This window comes from Hypanus sabinus, chromosome 6, assembly GCF_030144855.1.
Source record: "Hypanus sabinus isolate sHypSab1 chromosome 6, sHypSab1.hap1, whole genome shotgun sequence".
Taxonomy (NCBI): Eukaryota; Metazoa; Chordata; class Chondrichthyes; order Myliobatiformes; family Dasyatidae; genus Hypanus; species Hypanus sabinus.
Genome location: NC_082711.1, coordinates 182,676,498 through 182,692,216, shown reverse-complemented (window position 1 = coordinate 182,692,216; position 15,719 = coordinate 182,676,498). Strand labels below are relative to the sequence as shown.

The following is a 15,719-nucleotide window of genomic DNA, read 5'->3' as shown; positions in this document are numbered from 1 at the left end:
ATCTCAGCATGATTTGGCATGTACTAGATGGGCTGAAGGGCCTGTTTCTGTGTTGTATTCTTTTATGACTCTATCTGCAGACCCTTGTGACCCCATTTTACGCTCCAGTACTCCTGCATGTTAACTATTCATTGGAAGAAATACAAGAGGCAATCTCTGGCTAGCCCGGTAGCTCTTAATGTAACTGCTTCAAGTCATGGAGCTGATTGGGGGAAAAAAATCCCCTCAAGTGTTAGGTGAGCAATGGGAGATAGTGCTGTATCTCTTCAATGGACTGATCACAATGAACACCCATGGCAGGGATATTGGTATTTGTAGTCCTACTCTATAACAAGATAATCTTAGACACATCTGCACAAGAATCAAGCTGCCCCTTCAGGAACTAAATCAGAGAAAATTTAGGAGACAAAACAATAAGACCATAAGACATTGGAGCAGATTTAATCCATTTAGCCCATCAAGTCTGCTCCACCATTCCATCATGGCTGATTCATTATCCCTCTCAATCCCATTCCCTTGCCTTCTCCCCATAACCTTTGACATACTGGCTAATTAAGAACCAATCAACCTCCACTTAAAATATACTCAATGACCTGTCCTCCACAGCCGTCAGTGGCAATGAACTCCACAGATTCACAACCTCTGACTAAAGAAATTCTTCCTCATGTCTGTTCTTAATGGATGTCCCTCTATTCTGAGGCTGTGCCGTCTGGTCCTAGACTCACCTATCCCCTCAACATTCACTCTATCTCAGCCTTCTATAGTTGATAAGGTTTCAATGAGATAGCCCCTTCATTCTTCTAAACTCCAGCGAGTAAGGTCCCAGAGTCATTAAATACTCCTCATACATGAACCTTTTCATTCCCAAATCATTCTCGTGAATCTCCTTTGGACCATTTCCAATGTCAGCATACCTTTTTAAAATAAGAGGCCCAAAACTGCTCACAATGCTCCAAGTACAATCTGACCAATGCCCAATAAAGTCTCAGCATTACGTCCTTGCTCCTATATTCTAGTCCACTTAAAATGAATGCTAACATTGCATTTGCCTTCCTTAGCACCAACCTAACCTGCAAGTTAATCTTCAGAGAATCTTGCAGAACCTGCATCTCAGGTTTTTGAATATTTTGCCCATTTAGAAGACAGTCTTTACCTTTATTCTTTCTACCAAAGTGTATTACTAGACATTTCCCTGCACTATATTCCATCTGCCACTTATTTGCCCATTCTCTCAATCTGTTTACTTCTCTCTGCAGAATCCCTGTTTATTTAACCCTACCTGCCCTTCACCTATCTATGTATTGTGAGCAACTTGGTCACAAATGTCTTCTTCCATTACAAGAGGACATTTTGCCCATAATTTCTTTGTTGTTTTAAAAAAATAGTTACCTGGTCTAACACTAACCCTAATGTTTAATAACCATAAGACCATAAGATAGAGGAGCAGAATTAGGCCATTTGGCCCATCAAGTCTGCTCTTTCATTTCATCATGGCTGATCCATTTTTCCTCTCAGCCCCATTCTCCTGCTTTCCCTCCATATCCCTTCATGCTCTGATCAATCAAGAATCTATCAACCTCTGCCTTAAATATATATACGGACTTGGCCTCCACAGCTGCCTGTGGCAATGAATTCCACAGATTCACCACTCTCTGGCTTAAGAAATTCCACCTCATCTCCATTCTAAAAGGACACCACTTTATTCTGAGACTCTGTCCTCTGGTCTTAGACTCTCCCAACATAGGAAACAACTTCTCCACATTCACTCTATCAAGGCATTTCACCATTTGATATGTTTCAATGAGGTCACCCCTCATTCTTCTGAATTCTGGTGAATTCTAGTAATGGCCCAATTTTCCACCATCAACTTCTGCTTTCTACCATCAACTAATCATGTATCCAGTTAACCAGCTCTCCCTGAATTCAACGCATCATGTGGAACTTTATTAAAGGTTTGCATCAGTCTTCACTGTGAAAGACGCTAGCAATGTGCCAGAGGTCTGTGAGTGTCAGAGAACAGGAGTAAGTGCCATTGCTATTACAAAGGAAAAGTGCTAGGCAAACTGAAGGGTATTAAGGTGGATAAGTCACCTGGACCAGATGGGCTACATCCCAGAGTCCTGAGAAAGATTGCAGAAGAGATAACAAATGCATTGGTTATGATCTTTCAAGCATCACTTGATTCTGGCATGGTCCTTGGAGGCCTGGAAAATTGCAAATGTCACTCCATTCCTTAAGAAGGGATGAAGGCAAAAAAAGAAGGAAGTTAAAGGCCAGTTAGCATAACCTCAGTGGTTGGGTAAGTGATGGAGTGTATTATTAAGGATGAGGTTTCAGGATACTTGGAGACTAATGGAATAAGTCAAAGTCAGCATAGTTTCAACCAAGGGAAGTGTTGTCTGACAAAACTGTCAGAATTCTTTGAGGGTGACCAAAGGAGAGGCAGTGAATGTCATTTACTTGGATTTTCAGAAGACATTTGATAAGGTGCAACACATGAGGCTGCTTAACAAGATAAAATCCTATGGCATTACAGGAAAGATACTGGCGTGGATAGAGGAATAGCTGACAGGCAGGAGGCAGCAAGTGAGAATAAAAGGGGCCTTTTCTGGATGGTTGCCAGTGACTAGTGGTGTTCCTCAGGGGTCAGTATTGAGACTGCTACTTTGCACATTGTTGTCAATGATTTAGAGATTGGAATTGATGGCTTTATGGATGATACAAAGATAGGTGGAGAGATAGGTAATGGCAAGGAAGCAAAGCGATTGCAGCAGGACTTAGAAAAATTAGAAGAATGGGCAAAGAAGTGGCTGATGGAATATAGTGTTGGGAAATGTATGATAACGTATGGTCAGAGGAACAATAGTGCAGACCATTATCTAAATGGGGAGAAAATTCAAACATCAGAGGGGCAAAAGGACTTAGGAGTCTTCGTGCAAGACTCCCAGAAGGTTAATTCACAGGTTGAGTCTGTGGTGAAGGAGGGAGATGCAATGCTGGCATTTATTTCAAGGGGAATAGAATATAAAAGCAAAGAGATAATACTGAGGCTTTATAAGACACTGGTCAGGCTGCACTTGAAGTATTGTCAACAGTTTTGGGCACCATATCTCAAAAAGGATGTGTTGCCATTGGAGAGAGTCTAAAGGAGGTTCACAAGGATGATTTCAGAAATGAAGAGATTAACATATGAGGAGTGTTTGGCAGCATGGGATTGTACTCACTGGAATTTAGAACAATGTGAGGGGATCTGATTGAAGCCTACCAGATTTTGAAAGGACTAGATAAGATGGATGCCGAGAGGATGTTTCCTATGGTGGGGGTTATCCAGAACTAGAAGGCACTGCCTCAAATTTGAGGGGTGAGCTTTTAGAAGAGAGGTAAGGAGGAAATATTTTAGCCAGAGAGTAGTGAATCTGTGGAATGCTCTGCCACAGACAGCGGTGAAGGCCAAGTCTATATGTATATTTAAGGTGGAAGTTGATAGCTTCCTGATTGGTCAGGGCATCAAAGGATATGACAAAGATATGGCAGGAGTATGGGGTTGAGAGAGATCCAGGATCAGCCATGATGGAATGGCAGAGCAGACTCGATGGGCCTAATTCTGCTACTTTGTCTAAAGGCCTTACTTAAAATCCACATAAACCACCTCTACCACCATGCCGCTATGAATATTCTTGGTTACATCATCAAACATTTCAAATCAAATTGTAATACATGATCCCCCCTATACAAAGCTACGCTGACTACTCCTGATCAGCCATCTTTCTAGATATACTGAATATATATCTTATCTCTTAAAATTCTCTCCAGTAACTTGGCAACCAGAGATGTCACACTTACAATGCCTATAAAAAGTATTCACCCCCCCCCCCTTGGAAGTTTTCTTGTTTTATTGTTATATAACATTGAATCACAATGGATTTAACTTGGCTTTCTTTTGACACTGATCAACAGACTCTTTCATGTCAAAGTGAAATCAGATCTCACAACGTATTCTAAATTAATTACAAATATAAAACACAAAAGAATTGATTGCATAAGTACTCACCCCCACAAGTCAGTATTCGGTAGATGCAACTTTGTCAGCAATTATAGCCTTGAGTCTGTGTGGATAGGTCTCTATCAGCTTTGCACATCTGGACACTGCAATTTTTCTCCATACTTCTTCACAAAACTGCTCAAGCTCTGTCAGATTGCAAGGGGATTGTGAATGTGCAGCTCTTTTCAAGTCCAGCCACAATTTCTCAATTACATTGTGGCCTGGACTCTGACTTGACCACCAGAACATTAACTTTGTTGTTTTAAAGCCATTCCTGTGTAGCTTTGGCTTTATGCTTGGGATTATTGTCTTGCTGGAAAATAATTTTTTTTCCGAAGTCATAATTCTGTTGCAGACTGCATCAGGTTTTCCTTTAGGATTTCCCTGTATCTTGGTGCATTCCTTTTACCCTCTACCTTCACAAGCCTTCCAAGATCTGCTGCAGTGAAGCATCCCCACAGCATGATGCAGCCACCACCATGCTTCACGGTAGGGATTGTGTGTTTTGAAGATGTGTGGAGTTTGGCTTATGCCAAATATAGCATTTATTCTGTTGGCCAAAAAGCTCAAGTTTGGTTTCATCGGACCATAGAACCTTCTTCCAGCTGACTTCAGAATTTTCCACATGCCTTCTGGCAAACTCTAACCAAGATTTTATGTGAGCTTTTTTCAACAGTGGCTTTCTCTTTGCCACTCTCCCATAAAACTGCGACTGGATGAAGCATCTGGGCAACAGCTGATGTATTTGCAGTCTCTCCCATCTCAGCCACTGAACTCCTCCAGAGTTGTCATAAGTCTCTTGGTTGCTTTCCGCACTAGTCCCCTTCTTACATGGTCACTCAGTTTTTGAGGATGACCTACTGTAGGTAAGATCTACAGCTGTGCCATATTCTTTCCATTTCTTGATGATTGACTTAACTATATTCCAAGGGATATTCAGTGACTTGGAAATGTTCTCATATCCAACTCCTGACTTGTGCTTTTCAATAACCTTTTTGCAGAGTTGCTTGGAGTGTTCTTTTGTCTTCATGGTTTAGTTTTTGCCAGAATACTGACTCGCTTACTGTTGGCACTTCCAGATATAGGTGTATTTTCACAACAATCAATTGAAACACCTTGACTGCACATGGTGATCTCCATTTAACTAATTATGTGACTTCTGAAGCCAACTGGCTGCACCAGTGATTATTTGGTGTGTCATGTTAAAAAGGGTAAATACTTATGCAATCAATTATTTTGTGTTTTATATTTGTAATTAATTAAGATCACTTTGTAGCGATCTGTTTTCACCTTGACCTGCAAGACTCTTTTTTTTGTTGATCAGTGTCAAAAAAGCCAAATTAAATCCATTGTGATTCAATGTTGTAAAACATTAAAACATAAAAACTTCCAAGGAGGGTGAATACTTTTTACAGACACTGTATTGGTCTATAGTACTGTTGCTCTTTGTCACTCTTTTAAAGGAATAACATTTGCCTGATTCCAGCCTACTGGCTCCTCACCTATGGCTAACAATGATCAAATATGTCATCCAGGCCTCCTGCAACATTTTCTCCTCTAGCCTCCCACATTATTCTGGGAAATACCTGATCAGGCTCTGAAGATTTATCTAACTTCATACCTCTTAAGATATCCATCAAGTTTAATTTTAAGTTTAATTATTATTCAAGCGTATGTGAATACTCATGAATACAGCCAAATGAAAGAGCGTTCCTCTGGGGCCAAGTCACACAAAAAAAAATATATATATAGCCCAAGCCCCTGAATGACATGTCTTGTAAGTTGATGGTGCATGGGTGTTGTCGGCAAGAGCAAGTAGTTCTCAGCAGTCTGCAGACAAGTGTACACATGCACGCACGTAATCTAGCTTGTCTTCCACTGAGCAAATACTGGAGCACAGCACTGAGAGGAGGGGCTAGCCCTCAATCCAGCATGGATGCCGTGCCACACCTCCTCCTCAACATCTCCCCTTACTGGACTAGCAAGCCCAGAGCATGAAGCCTAGTCCTTGCTACAACCAGGGCCAAGCAGCTCCTCTGCCCCAATAAACCAGTGAATTGGACTTGCAGTATTTTACATTACCAATGTCCAACAGTGTCTTGTGATTGCAAGAAATACATCCAAGACAATCACTCACTGTTACACTATACACTGCCTTCACGCACCGACTTCAACGTCTTTCTGCAACACAGTATGCACCAAGTCCAGCAATTCCAGCTCCTTTGCCAATGAGCAACTCGCTGATAGGGTAGACCTGCAGTACTTGAAGTTCTTAACTCTATCTTTGTCTTGCATTTGTAAAATGACATTTAAAAAGCCTTTGGTTGGCTTCAGAGAGGTCACTGAATCTGAGCATGATACCATCTTATTGGAAGGAAGATCAGCTTCTTTACTAAAATGCAGACTATCCCCAACACCTCCCCATTTAAACCAGAACACCATAAGACATTGGAGTAGAATTAGGCTATCTGGCCCAACGAGTCTGCTCTGCCATTCAATCATGGCTGATCCTTTTTTCTATCTCCTCCTCAACCCCAGTTCTTGGCCTTCTCCCTCTAACCTTTGATGCCATGTCCAATCAAGAACTTATGAATTTAAATACACCCAACGACTTGCCCTCCACAGCTGCATGTGGCAACAAATTCCACAAATTCACCAATCGTTGGCTAAAGAAATTTCTCTGCATTTCTCTTTTGAAAGGGCACCCCTCTATTCTGAGTCTGTGTCCTCTTGTCCTAGACTCCCCCATCAAAGGGAAACATCTTTTCCACATCTACTCTGTTTAGGCCTTTCAACATTCAAAAGGTTTCAATAAGATACCCTCTCATCCTTCTGAAATTTACTTTTCACTTAAATTTACTTTCCTTGTTCCATTCTTCTTGTCTTTCTCCATGAGAAAAAAAACAGAGGAGAAATAGTCATTAAGGACTTTGCTCATCTACTGCTCACACAAAAATGTCCCATTTGGTCTTTGAGGAGCCCTATTCTCACCCTGGTAACTTTTCTCCCCTTAATATACATCTCTGCCAATACTATCTTATGCCACTTACACTGTTAACAGTGATTCATCCTGTTACACTGTTACAAGCATCCCAGTGTAAGCTCAGGGTACAGCATTTCATCTTTCACAGGCAAGATACAGCACTCAAGATTCAACAATGAAATCAACAACTCAGGCCAGTTCTCCAGTTCTGATGAAATGTAATCAAGATGTAACATTAACCCAATATTTTCACGTCACAAATGCCACTTGGCCTACTGAGGGCTTCCACCTTTTCTGTTTTTACTAATGATTTATATGTTTTTTATGCCTTCATCTTTTTGTTTTGTTTATTATAAATAGTTGACATTTTTTGCTTTGAAATTAATCTATGCATTGGCCCAAGTTCTACATTTTCAGTCATTTTCATTAATTACCTCAAAGCATTTTTTCCAAATATTTCTTGTTATGTTTATAACAAATTCTTTTGCTATTTCAAAATCCTCCTTCTCAATGCTTCCTGATCCATCCAGAACAATTGCAATCTCTGTGCCTGCAAAAACAAAATCTTTATAAGTACCCGTGAAACAAGCATGCATCACATTAGCTTAGTTCTAAGAAGCATCGTACCTCAAGTTCTTATTCTCACATTTTAAGAAACTTTAGATGGGTTTTAGTGATTTAATGTCCCACTTAAGTGCATTTCCTATGTAGGTGTGGGTACCATTCTGCCAGTCAAGTTCTAATTTCATGTATTCAAGCTTTAACTTGCTGTCATTAAAAAATTAAATCATATGCAATAAAATTTACATTGGAATGGAATTCCCCTCCCAGCAGTCAAGGCTAGAAACACAATTTACAATTTTCAAATCTAATGGTCTTCAAACAGTCTGGAATCACAGCTGCTAGTAAATCTTTGTTACTAGGAAAGTTGATGAGGGTAAAGCAGTGGATGTTTTCTATATGGACTTCAGTAAGGCTTTTGACAAAGTTCCACATGGAAGGTTACTTAGGAAGGTTCAATCGTTAGGTATTAATATTGAAGTAGTAAAGTGGATTCAACAGTGGCTGGATGGGAGAGGCCAGAGAGTAGTGGTGGATAACTATTTGTCAGGTTGGAGGCCGGTGACTAGTGGTGTGCCTCAGGGATCTGTACTGGGTCCAACGTTGTTTGTCATATACATTAATGATCTGAATGATGGGGTGATAAATTGGATTAGTAAGTATGCAGATGATACTAAGATAGGTGGCGTTGTGGATAATGAAGGAGGTTTTCAAAGCTTGCAGAGCAATTTAGGCCAGTTAGAAGAGTGGACTGAAAGATGGCAGATGGAGTTTAATGCTGATAAGTGTGAGGTGCTACATTTTGGTAGGAATAATCAAAATAGGACATACATGGTAAATAGCAGGACATTGAGGAATGCAGTAGAACAGAATGATCTAGGAATAATGGTGCATAGTTCCCTGAAGGTGGAATCTCATGTGGACAGGGTGGTGAAGAAACCTTTGGGATGTTGGCCTTTATAAATCAGAGCATTGAGTATAGGAGTTGGGATGTAATGTTAAAATTGTACAAGGCATTGGTAAGGCCAAATTTGGAGAATTGTGTACAGTTCTGATCACCAAATTATAGGAAATATGTCAACAAAATAGAGAGAGTACAGAGGAGATTTACTAGAATGTTACCTGGGTTTCAGCACCTAAGTTATAGAGAAAGGTTGAACAAGTTAGGTCTTTATTCTTTGGAGCATAGAAGGTTGAGGGGGAACTTGATAGAGGTGTTTAAAATTAGGAGGGGGTAGATAGAGTTGACGTGGATAGGCTTTTTCCATTGAGAGTAAGGTTTAAACAAAAGGATATGACTTGAGAGTTAAGGAGCAAAAGTTTAGGGGTAACACATGGGGGAACTTCTTTGCTCAGAGAATGGCAGCTGTGTGGAACGAGCTTCCAGTAGAAGTGGTAGAGGCAGGTTTGATATTGTCATTTAAAGTAAAATTGAATAGGTATATGGACAGGAAAGGAATGGAGGGTTATGGGCTAAATGCAGGTCAGTGGGACTAGGTGAGAGTAAGCATCAGCATGGACTAGAAGGGCCGAGATGGCCTGTTTCAGTGCTGTGATTGTTATATGGTTATATGCTGTCTGCAGACATATTCCACTGCACTCTGGCAAGCACACATGGATGTCTACTGTGCCTCTCTTAATCGCAGTACTCTGCAGAGAGTGGTACAGACAGCCCAGCACATCTGTAGTTGTGAACTTTCCATGTTTCAAGACATTTACAAGGACAGCTGTGTAAAAAGGGCCCGTAGGATCACTGGGGATCCAAGCTATCCCAACTACAATCTATTCCAGCTGCTACCATCCAGGAAGCGGTACTGCAGCATAAAAGCCAGGACCAACAGGCTTTGGGACAGCTTCTTCCACCAGGTCATCAGACTGATGAACTCACACTGACTTGAATGTACTCTATATTACATTGACTGTACTATTTATTATAAATTATTATGATTGTTCATTGCACATTTAGATGGAGACGTAACGTAAAGATTTTTACTTCTCATGTATGTGAAGGATATAAGAAATAAAGTCAACTCAATTCAATTTACAATCAATGGTGTGTATGATCCTTTCCTCCTCACTGTCCTGCAGTTCTGGTAAATGTTACCCATCCTATTCAAACCATCGTCACTGGAAGGGCCCCCAGATTTAACTACCCTATTGTAGGTATTAACAGAAATAGCCTTCTACTCTTAAAATCTCCCTCTCCATCTCCCTCCTCCCTCTCCCTTCCCCTCCCTCTCCCTCCCTCACTCAAAACTAGGGGGCATAGATTTAGGGTGAGAGGAGAAGTATTTAAAGAGAACTTGGCCCCTCAAACTCACCTTGTTATTTGATATGATTATGGCTAATCTGCTCCAGGACTCATCCTCTCTTCTGTGTCAGTTTGATGATCAGTCAAAAATGTACATACATCCTCCATAAATATATTTTTTTTAAACTACCTAGCTTTCTCGGCTCTCTGGGATAGGAACTTCTGGAGATTCACCACCCTCTGTAAGGACTTCCTATGCAGTTCAGTTTTGAATGATCACTCTCTTAATTGCATCACTCTGCTGCCTCATTCAAGAAATATCCTGACATCCACCTGTTATAATACACAGTAAGGATTTTATGTACTTACTCGTTCTTCTAAGTTCTAAAGAATACAGATATAATTTCTTCAGTGGCCTCTCATCCCAAGAATTAGCTATATTTCTTTAGGTTGCCTCCATTGCCTGCATATCCCTTTTCAAATAAAGGAATCAAAACTGTGCACAGTAATCCAGGATAGCTTCACTATTACCCTGTAACATTCTTCTTAAATAAAGGGATCAAAACTATGCACAGTATTCCAGAGGTGGCCTCACGATTACCCTGTAATATTCTTCTCCAAGGATCGTCACTTTGTCACGGTGGGGAGGCTTGTCAATTCCTGAGGTCCCAAGAGAGATGCCATTTGGAGTTTAGCCATCAGGCCTTAGCTGCTGGTTGGGTCACCCATGGCTGTAAGGAGGTTCCAGACAAAGAGTGACCCAACCAAGACCTCAATGGTGGAGCTGGCAGAAAATGATGATACATCACAATGCAATGAAGGCAGAGGAAGGTTGCAGCAGAAAAGGGTCCCTAGTCTTCCCTAGTGCAATTCCATGCCATTGGACCCTAGCCTTGATCTGTCAGGGACTGTGTATTGGCTGCCCATGAATCAACCTCTCTTCATTAAACATAGTCATACACAGGCATTCTCCATTAAGGGAATCCACCCTAACGTCCTGGATTAAATCTTGTGGTGATCAGCCAGTGGTGAATGGCTGTGGTGCCCACACTGCACCAGAATATGTTGATCCCAGGTTGGCCACTACAGCAACCTGAAGACCACCAATAGATAACCCCTTAGGAGAACATCAAGATCAGATTCAGGCTTACTATAACTGGCATATGACATGAAATTTGTTGTTTTGTGCCGGCAGTACAGTGCAATACATAATAAAAAAAACAATAAATTACAAAAAGAAATATATATATAGTGTAGAGAGAGTAGAGTAGTGAGCTACTCTCAAGTTGCACTACTACTGCCCTGTAATAATATTGTAACAATACTTAATTCTGCAACTCCAACCTTCTCCCAATAAAGGTCAACATGAATTTCTTCTTTATATTCACAATGCCCCTGTTGATAAAGCCCAGAATTGTGTAAGCCTTTTTCAATGTCTTGTGCCAACAGATTTATCTGTCCCTGCATTCCATTATAATGGTATCCTTTATATTATTTTTAAAACATATTATATTATTATTAAAATATCCACACTGCTGCCAATGGTTTTCATTTGATCATTGATCTGTTACCTGGAAATTCGTCGTCATCGTCGTCGTTGTTGTTGTTGTTGTTGTTGTTGTTGTTGTTGTTGTGTGATTTGCCTATTCCAGAAATTACAAAAGCCACATCAAAGTTACTGTATGACCAGGGCATTATCCTTAAATCCCCTTTAAAACTCCTTACCAAGGGAAAAAGATTTTGATTATCAACCCAATCCATGTCTCTTATAATCTTACATATTTCTATCAAGTCATCACTCAACTTCCTTTACTCCAGGGAGAACATCATACTTTTCTGGATTAAATTCCAGCTGCCTAAAATAAGGTCAAGAACCGCCCATTTTCTGGTGAGATAAACTATAACCATATAACAATTAGAGCATGGAAACAGACCATCTCGGTCCTTCTAGTCCATGCTGAATGCTTACTCTCACCTAGTCCAACTGACCCGCACTCAGCCCATAACCCTTCATTCCTTTCCTGTCGATATACCTATCCAATTTTACTTTAAATGATAACGAACCTGCCTCTACCACTTCTACTGGAAGCTCTTTCACACAGCTACCACTCTCGGAGTAAAGAAATTTCCCCTTGTGTTACCCTTAAAATTTTGTCCCCTAACTCTCAACTCATGTCCTCTTGTTTGAATCTCCCCTACTCTCAATGGAAAAAGCCTATCCACGTCAACTCTATCTATCCCCCTCATAGTTTTAAATACCTTTATCAAGTCCCCCCCTCAAACTTCTATGCTCCAAAGAATAAAGACCTAACTTGTCCAACCTTTCCCTGTAACTTAGGTGCTGAAACCCAGGTAACATTCTAGTAAATCTCCTTTGTACTCTCTCTATATTGTTGACATCTTTCCTATAATTCAGTGACCAGAACTGTACACAATACTCCAAATTTGGCCTTACCAATGCCTTGTACAATTTTAACATTAAATCCCAACTCCTATACTCAATGCTCTGATTTATAAAGGCCACCATACCAAAAGCTTTCTTCACCACCCTATCCACATGAGATTCCACCTTCCAGGAACTATGCACCATTATTCCTACATTACTCTGTTGTACTGCATTCTTCAATGCCCAACCATGTACCATGCATGTCCTATTTGGATTATTCCTACCAAAATATAGCACCTCACACTTATCAGCATTAAACTCCATCTGACATTGTTCAGCCCACTCTTCTAACTGGCCTAAATCTCTCAGCAAGCTTTGAAAACCTACTTCATTATCCACAACGCCACCTATCTTAGTATCATCTGCCTACTTACTAATCCAATTTGCCACCCCATCATCCAGATCATTAATGTATATGACAAACAACCTTGGACAGATCCCTGAGGCACATCACTAGTCACCGGTCTCCAACATGACAAACAGTTATCCACCACTACTCTCTGGCATCTCCCATCCAGCCACTGTTGAATCCATTTTACTACTTCAATATTAATACCTAACAATTGAACCTTCCTAACTAACCTTCCGTGCGGAACCTTGTCAAAGACCTTACTGAAGTCCATATAGACAACATCCACTGTTTTACCCTCATCAACTTTCTTTGTAACCTCTTCAAAAAATTCAATAAGATTTGTCAAACATGACCTTCCATGCACAAATCCATGTTGACTGTTCCTAATCAGACCCTGTCTATCCAGATAGTTATATATACCATCTCTAAGAATGCTTTCCATTAATTTCCCCAACACTGACATCAAACTGACAGGCTAGGTCTACTCTTAGAACCCTTTTTAAACAATGGAACCACATGAGCAATATGCCAATCCTCTGGCACCATCCCCGTTTCTAATGACATTCGGTGCTAAATTTTGGTAGGAATAATACAAATAGGACATACATGGTAAATGGTAGGGTATTGAAGAATGCAGTACAACAGAGTGATCTAGGAATAATGGTGTATAGTTCCCTGAAGGTGGAATCTCATGTGGATAGGGTGGTGAAGAAACCTTTGGGATGTTGGCCTTTATAAATCAGAGCATTGAGTATAGGAGTTGGGATGTAATGTTAAAATTGTACAAGGCATTGGTAAGGCCAAATTTGGAGAATTGTGTACAGTTCTGATCACCAAATTATAGGAAATATGTCAACAAAATAGAGAGAGTACAGAGGAGATTTACTAGAATGTTACCTGGGTTTCAGCACCTAAGTTACAGGGAAAGGTTGAACAAGTTAGGTCTTTATTCTTTGGAGTGTAGAAAGTTGAGAGGGGACTTGATAGAGGTATTTAAAATTATGAGGGGGTTAGATAGAGTTGACGTGAATAGGCTTTTTCCATTGAGAGTAGGGGAGATTCAAACAAGAGGACATGAGTTGAGAGATAGGGGGCAAAAGTTTAAGGGTGATACAAGGGGGAATTTCTTTACTTAGAGAGTGGTAGCTGTGTGGAACGAGCTTCCAGTAGAAGTGGTAGAGGCAGGTTCGGTATTGTCATTTAAAGTAAAATTGGTTAGGTATATGGACAGGACAGTTATGGAGGATTATGGGCTGAGTGCAGGTCAGTTGGACTAGGTGAGAGTAAGCATTTGGCATGGTCTAGAAGGGTCCAGATGGCCTGTTTCTGTGCCATAGTTGCTATATGGTTATATGGTTATTTGAAATATTTCTGTCAGAGCACCAGCTATTTCTACAATAACCTCCCTCAAGGTCCAAGAGAATATCCTGTCAACACATGGTGATTTATCCACTTTTATATTCTTTAAAAGCACCAGTACTCCCTCCTCTTTAATCGTCATAGTTTCCATAACTTTCCTACTTGTTTCCCTTACCTTACACAATTCAATATCCTTCTCCTTAGTGAATACTGAAGAAAAGAAATTGTTCAAAATCTCCCCCATCTCTTTCGGCTCTACACATTGCTGTCCACTCTGATTCTCGAAGGGACCAATTTTATCCCTCACTATCCTTTTGCTATTTATATAACTGTAGAAACCCTTCGGATTTATTTTCTCCTTACCTGCCAAAGCAACCTCGTATCTTCTTTTAGCTTTTCTAATTTCTTTCTTAAGATTCTACTTACATTCTTTATGTTCCTCAAGCACCTCATTTACTCCATGCTGCCTATATTTATTGTAGACATCTCTCTTTTTCCTAACAAGTTTTGAATATCCCTTGAAAACCATGGGTCTCTCAAACTTTTAACCTTTCCTTTCAACCTAACAGGAACATAAAGATTCTGTACTCTCAAAATTTCACCTTTAAATGACCTCCATTTCTCTATTACATCCTTCCCATAAAACAAATTGTCCCAATCCACTCCTTCGAAATCCTTTCATACCTCCTCAAAGTTAGCCTTTCTCCAATCAAAAATCTCAAACCTGGGTCCAGTCCTATCCTTCTCCATATTTATATTGAAACTAATGGCATTGTGGTCACTGGACCCGAAGTGCTCCCCAACACATACCTCCGTCACCTGGCCTATTTCATTCCCTAACAGAAGATCCAACACTGCCCCTTCTCTAGTTGGTACCTCTATGTATTTCTGCAAAAAACTATCCTGCACACATTTTACAAACTCCAAACCATCCATCCCTTTTACAGTATGGGCTTCCCAGTCTATGTGTGGAAAATTAAAATCTCCCACAATCACAACCCTGTGCTTACTACAAATATATGCTATCTCCTTGCAAATTTGCTCCTCCAATTCTCACTCCCCATTAGGTGGTCTATAATACAGCCCTATAAGTGTTACTACACCTTTCCCATTCCTAAATTCCACCCAAATAGGCTCCCTAGACGAGCCCTCTAATCTATCCTGCCAGAGCACAGCTGTAATATTTTCTCTGACAAGCAATGCAACACCTCCCCCTCTTGTCACTTCGATACTATCACACCTGAAGCAATGAAATCCAGGAATATTTAGTTGCCAATCACACCCCTTCTGCAACCACGTTTCACTAGTAGCTACAACATCATATTTCCATGTATCAATCCATTCTCTAAGCTCATCCACCTTTCTTACAATGTTCCTAGCATTAAATTAAATGCATTTAAGAAATTCTCCACCTCTTCCTCTCTGTTTATCTCTAACAGTAAAAAGAACTTTACTGTCTTCTTTTTCTTCCTTCTCCCATACATCTATTCCTACACTCTGGTTCCCCTCCCCTCCTCATATCTAGTTTAAATCCACTGTATACTTAGCACATTTAACAAATTCCACCCCATCTAAGCCCATTGAGTTAAGCCAATTCCAATCAATATTCAGAAAGTTAAAATCCTCCACTATTTCTGTGATCTCCTCTATAAGACCTCCCCCCCCCCTTTCTCAATCTCTCTGTCTCCATTTCTGGAAGCAAACTCTCAATCAATATCTTTTATA

At 40.3% G+C, this 15,719-nt stretch overlaps 1 protein-coding gene across 2 annotated transcripts in view; it reads right to left on the bottom strand.

Annotated features, from left to right (window-relative positions):
- The window catches only part of LOC132396199 (integrin alpha-E-like), a 300,648-nt gene that overhangs the window by 244,322 nt on the left and 40,607 nt on the right, over positions 1-15,719 (bottom strand). For both annotated transcript variants that reach the window (XM_059973778.1, XM_059973777.1), the window contains exons 6-7: positions 11,409-11,480; positions 7,460-7,575 (exon numbers count right to left, since the gene is read on the bottom strand). In XM_059973778.1, the coding sequence (XP_059829761.1) occupies positions 7,460-7,575; positions 11,409-11,480 (188 nt within the window). The remainder of the gene's footprint in view (positions 1-7,459; positions 7,576-11,408; positions 11,481-15,719) is intronic.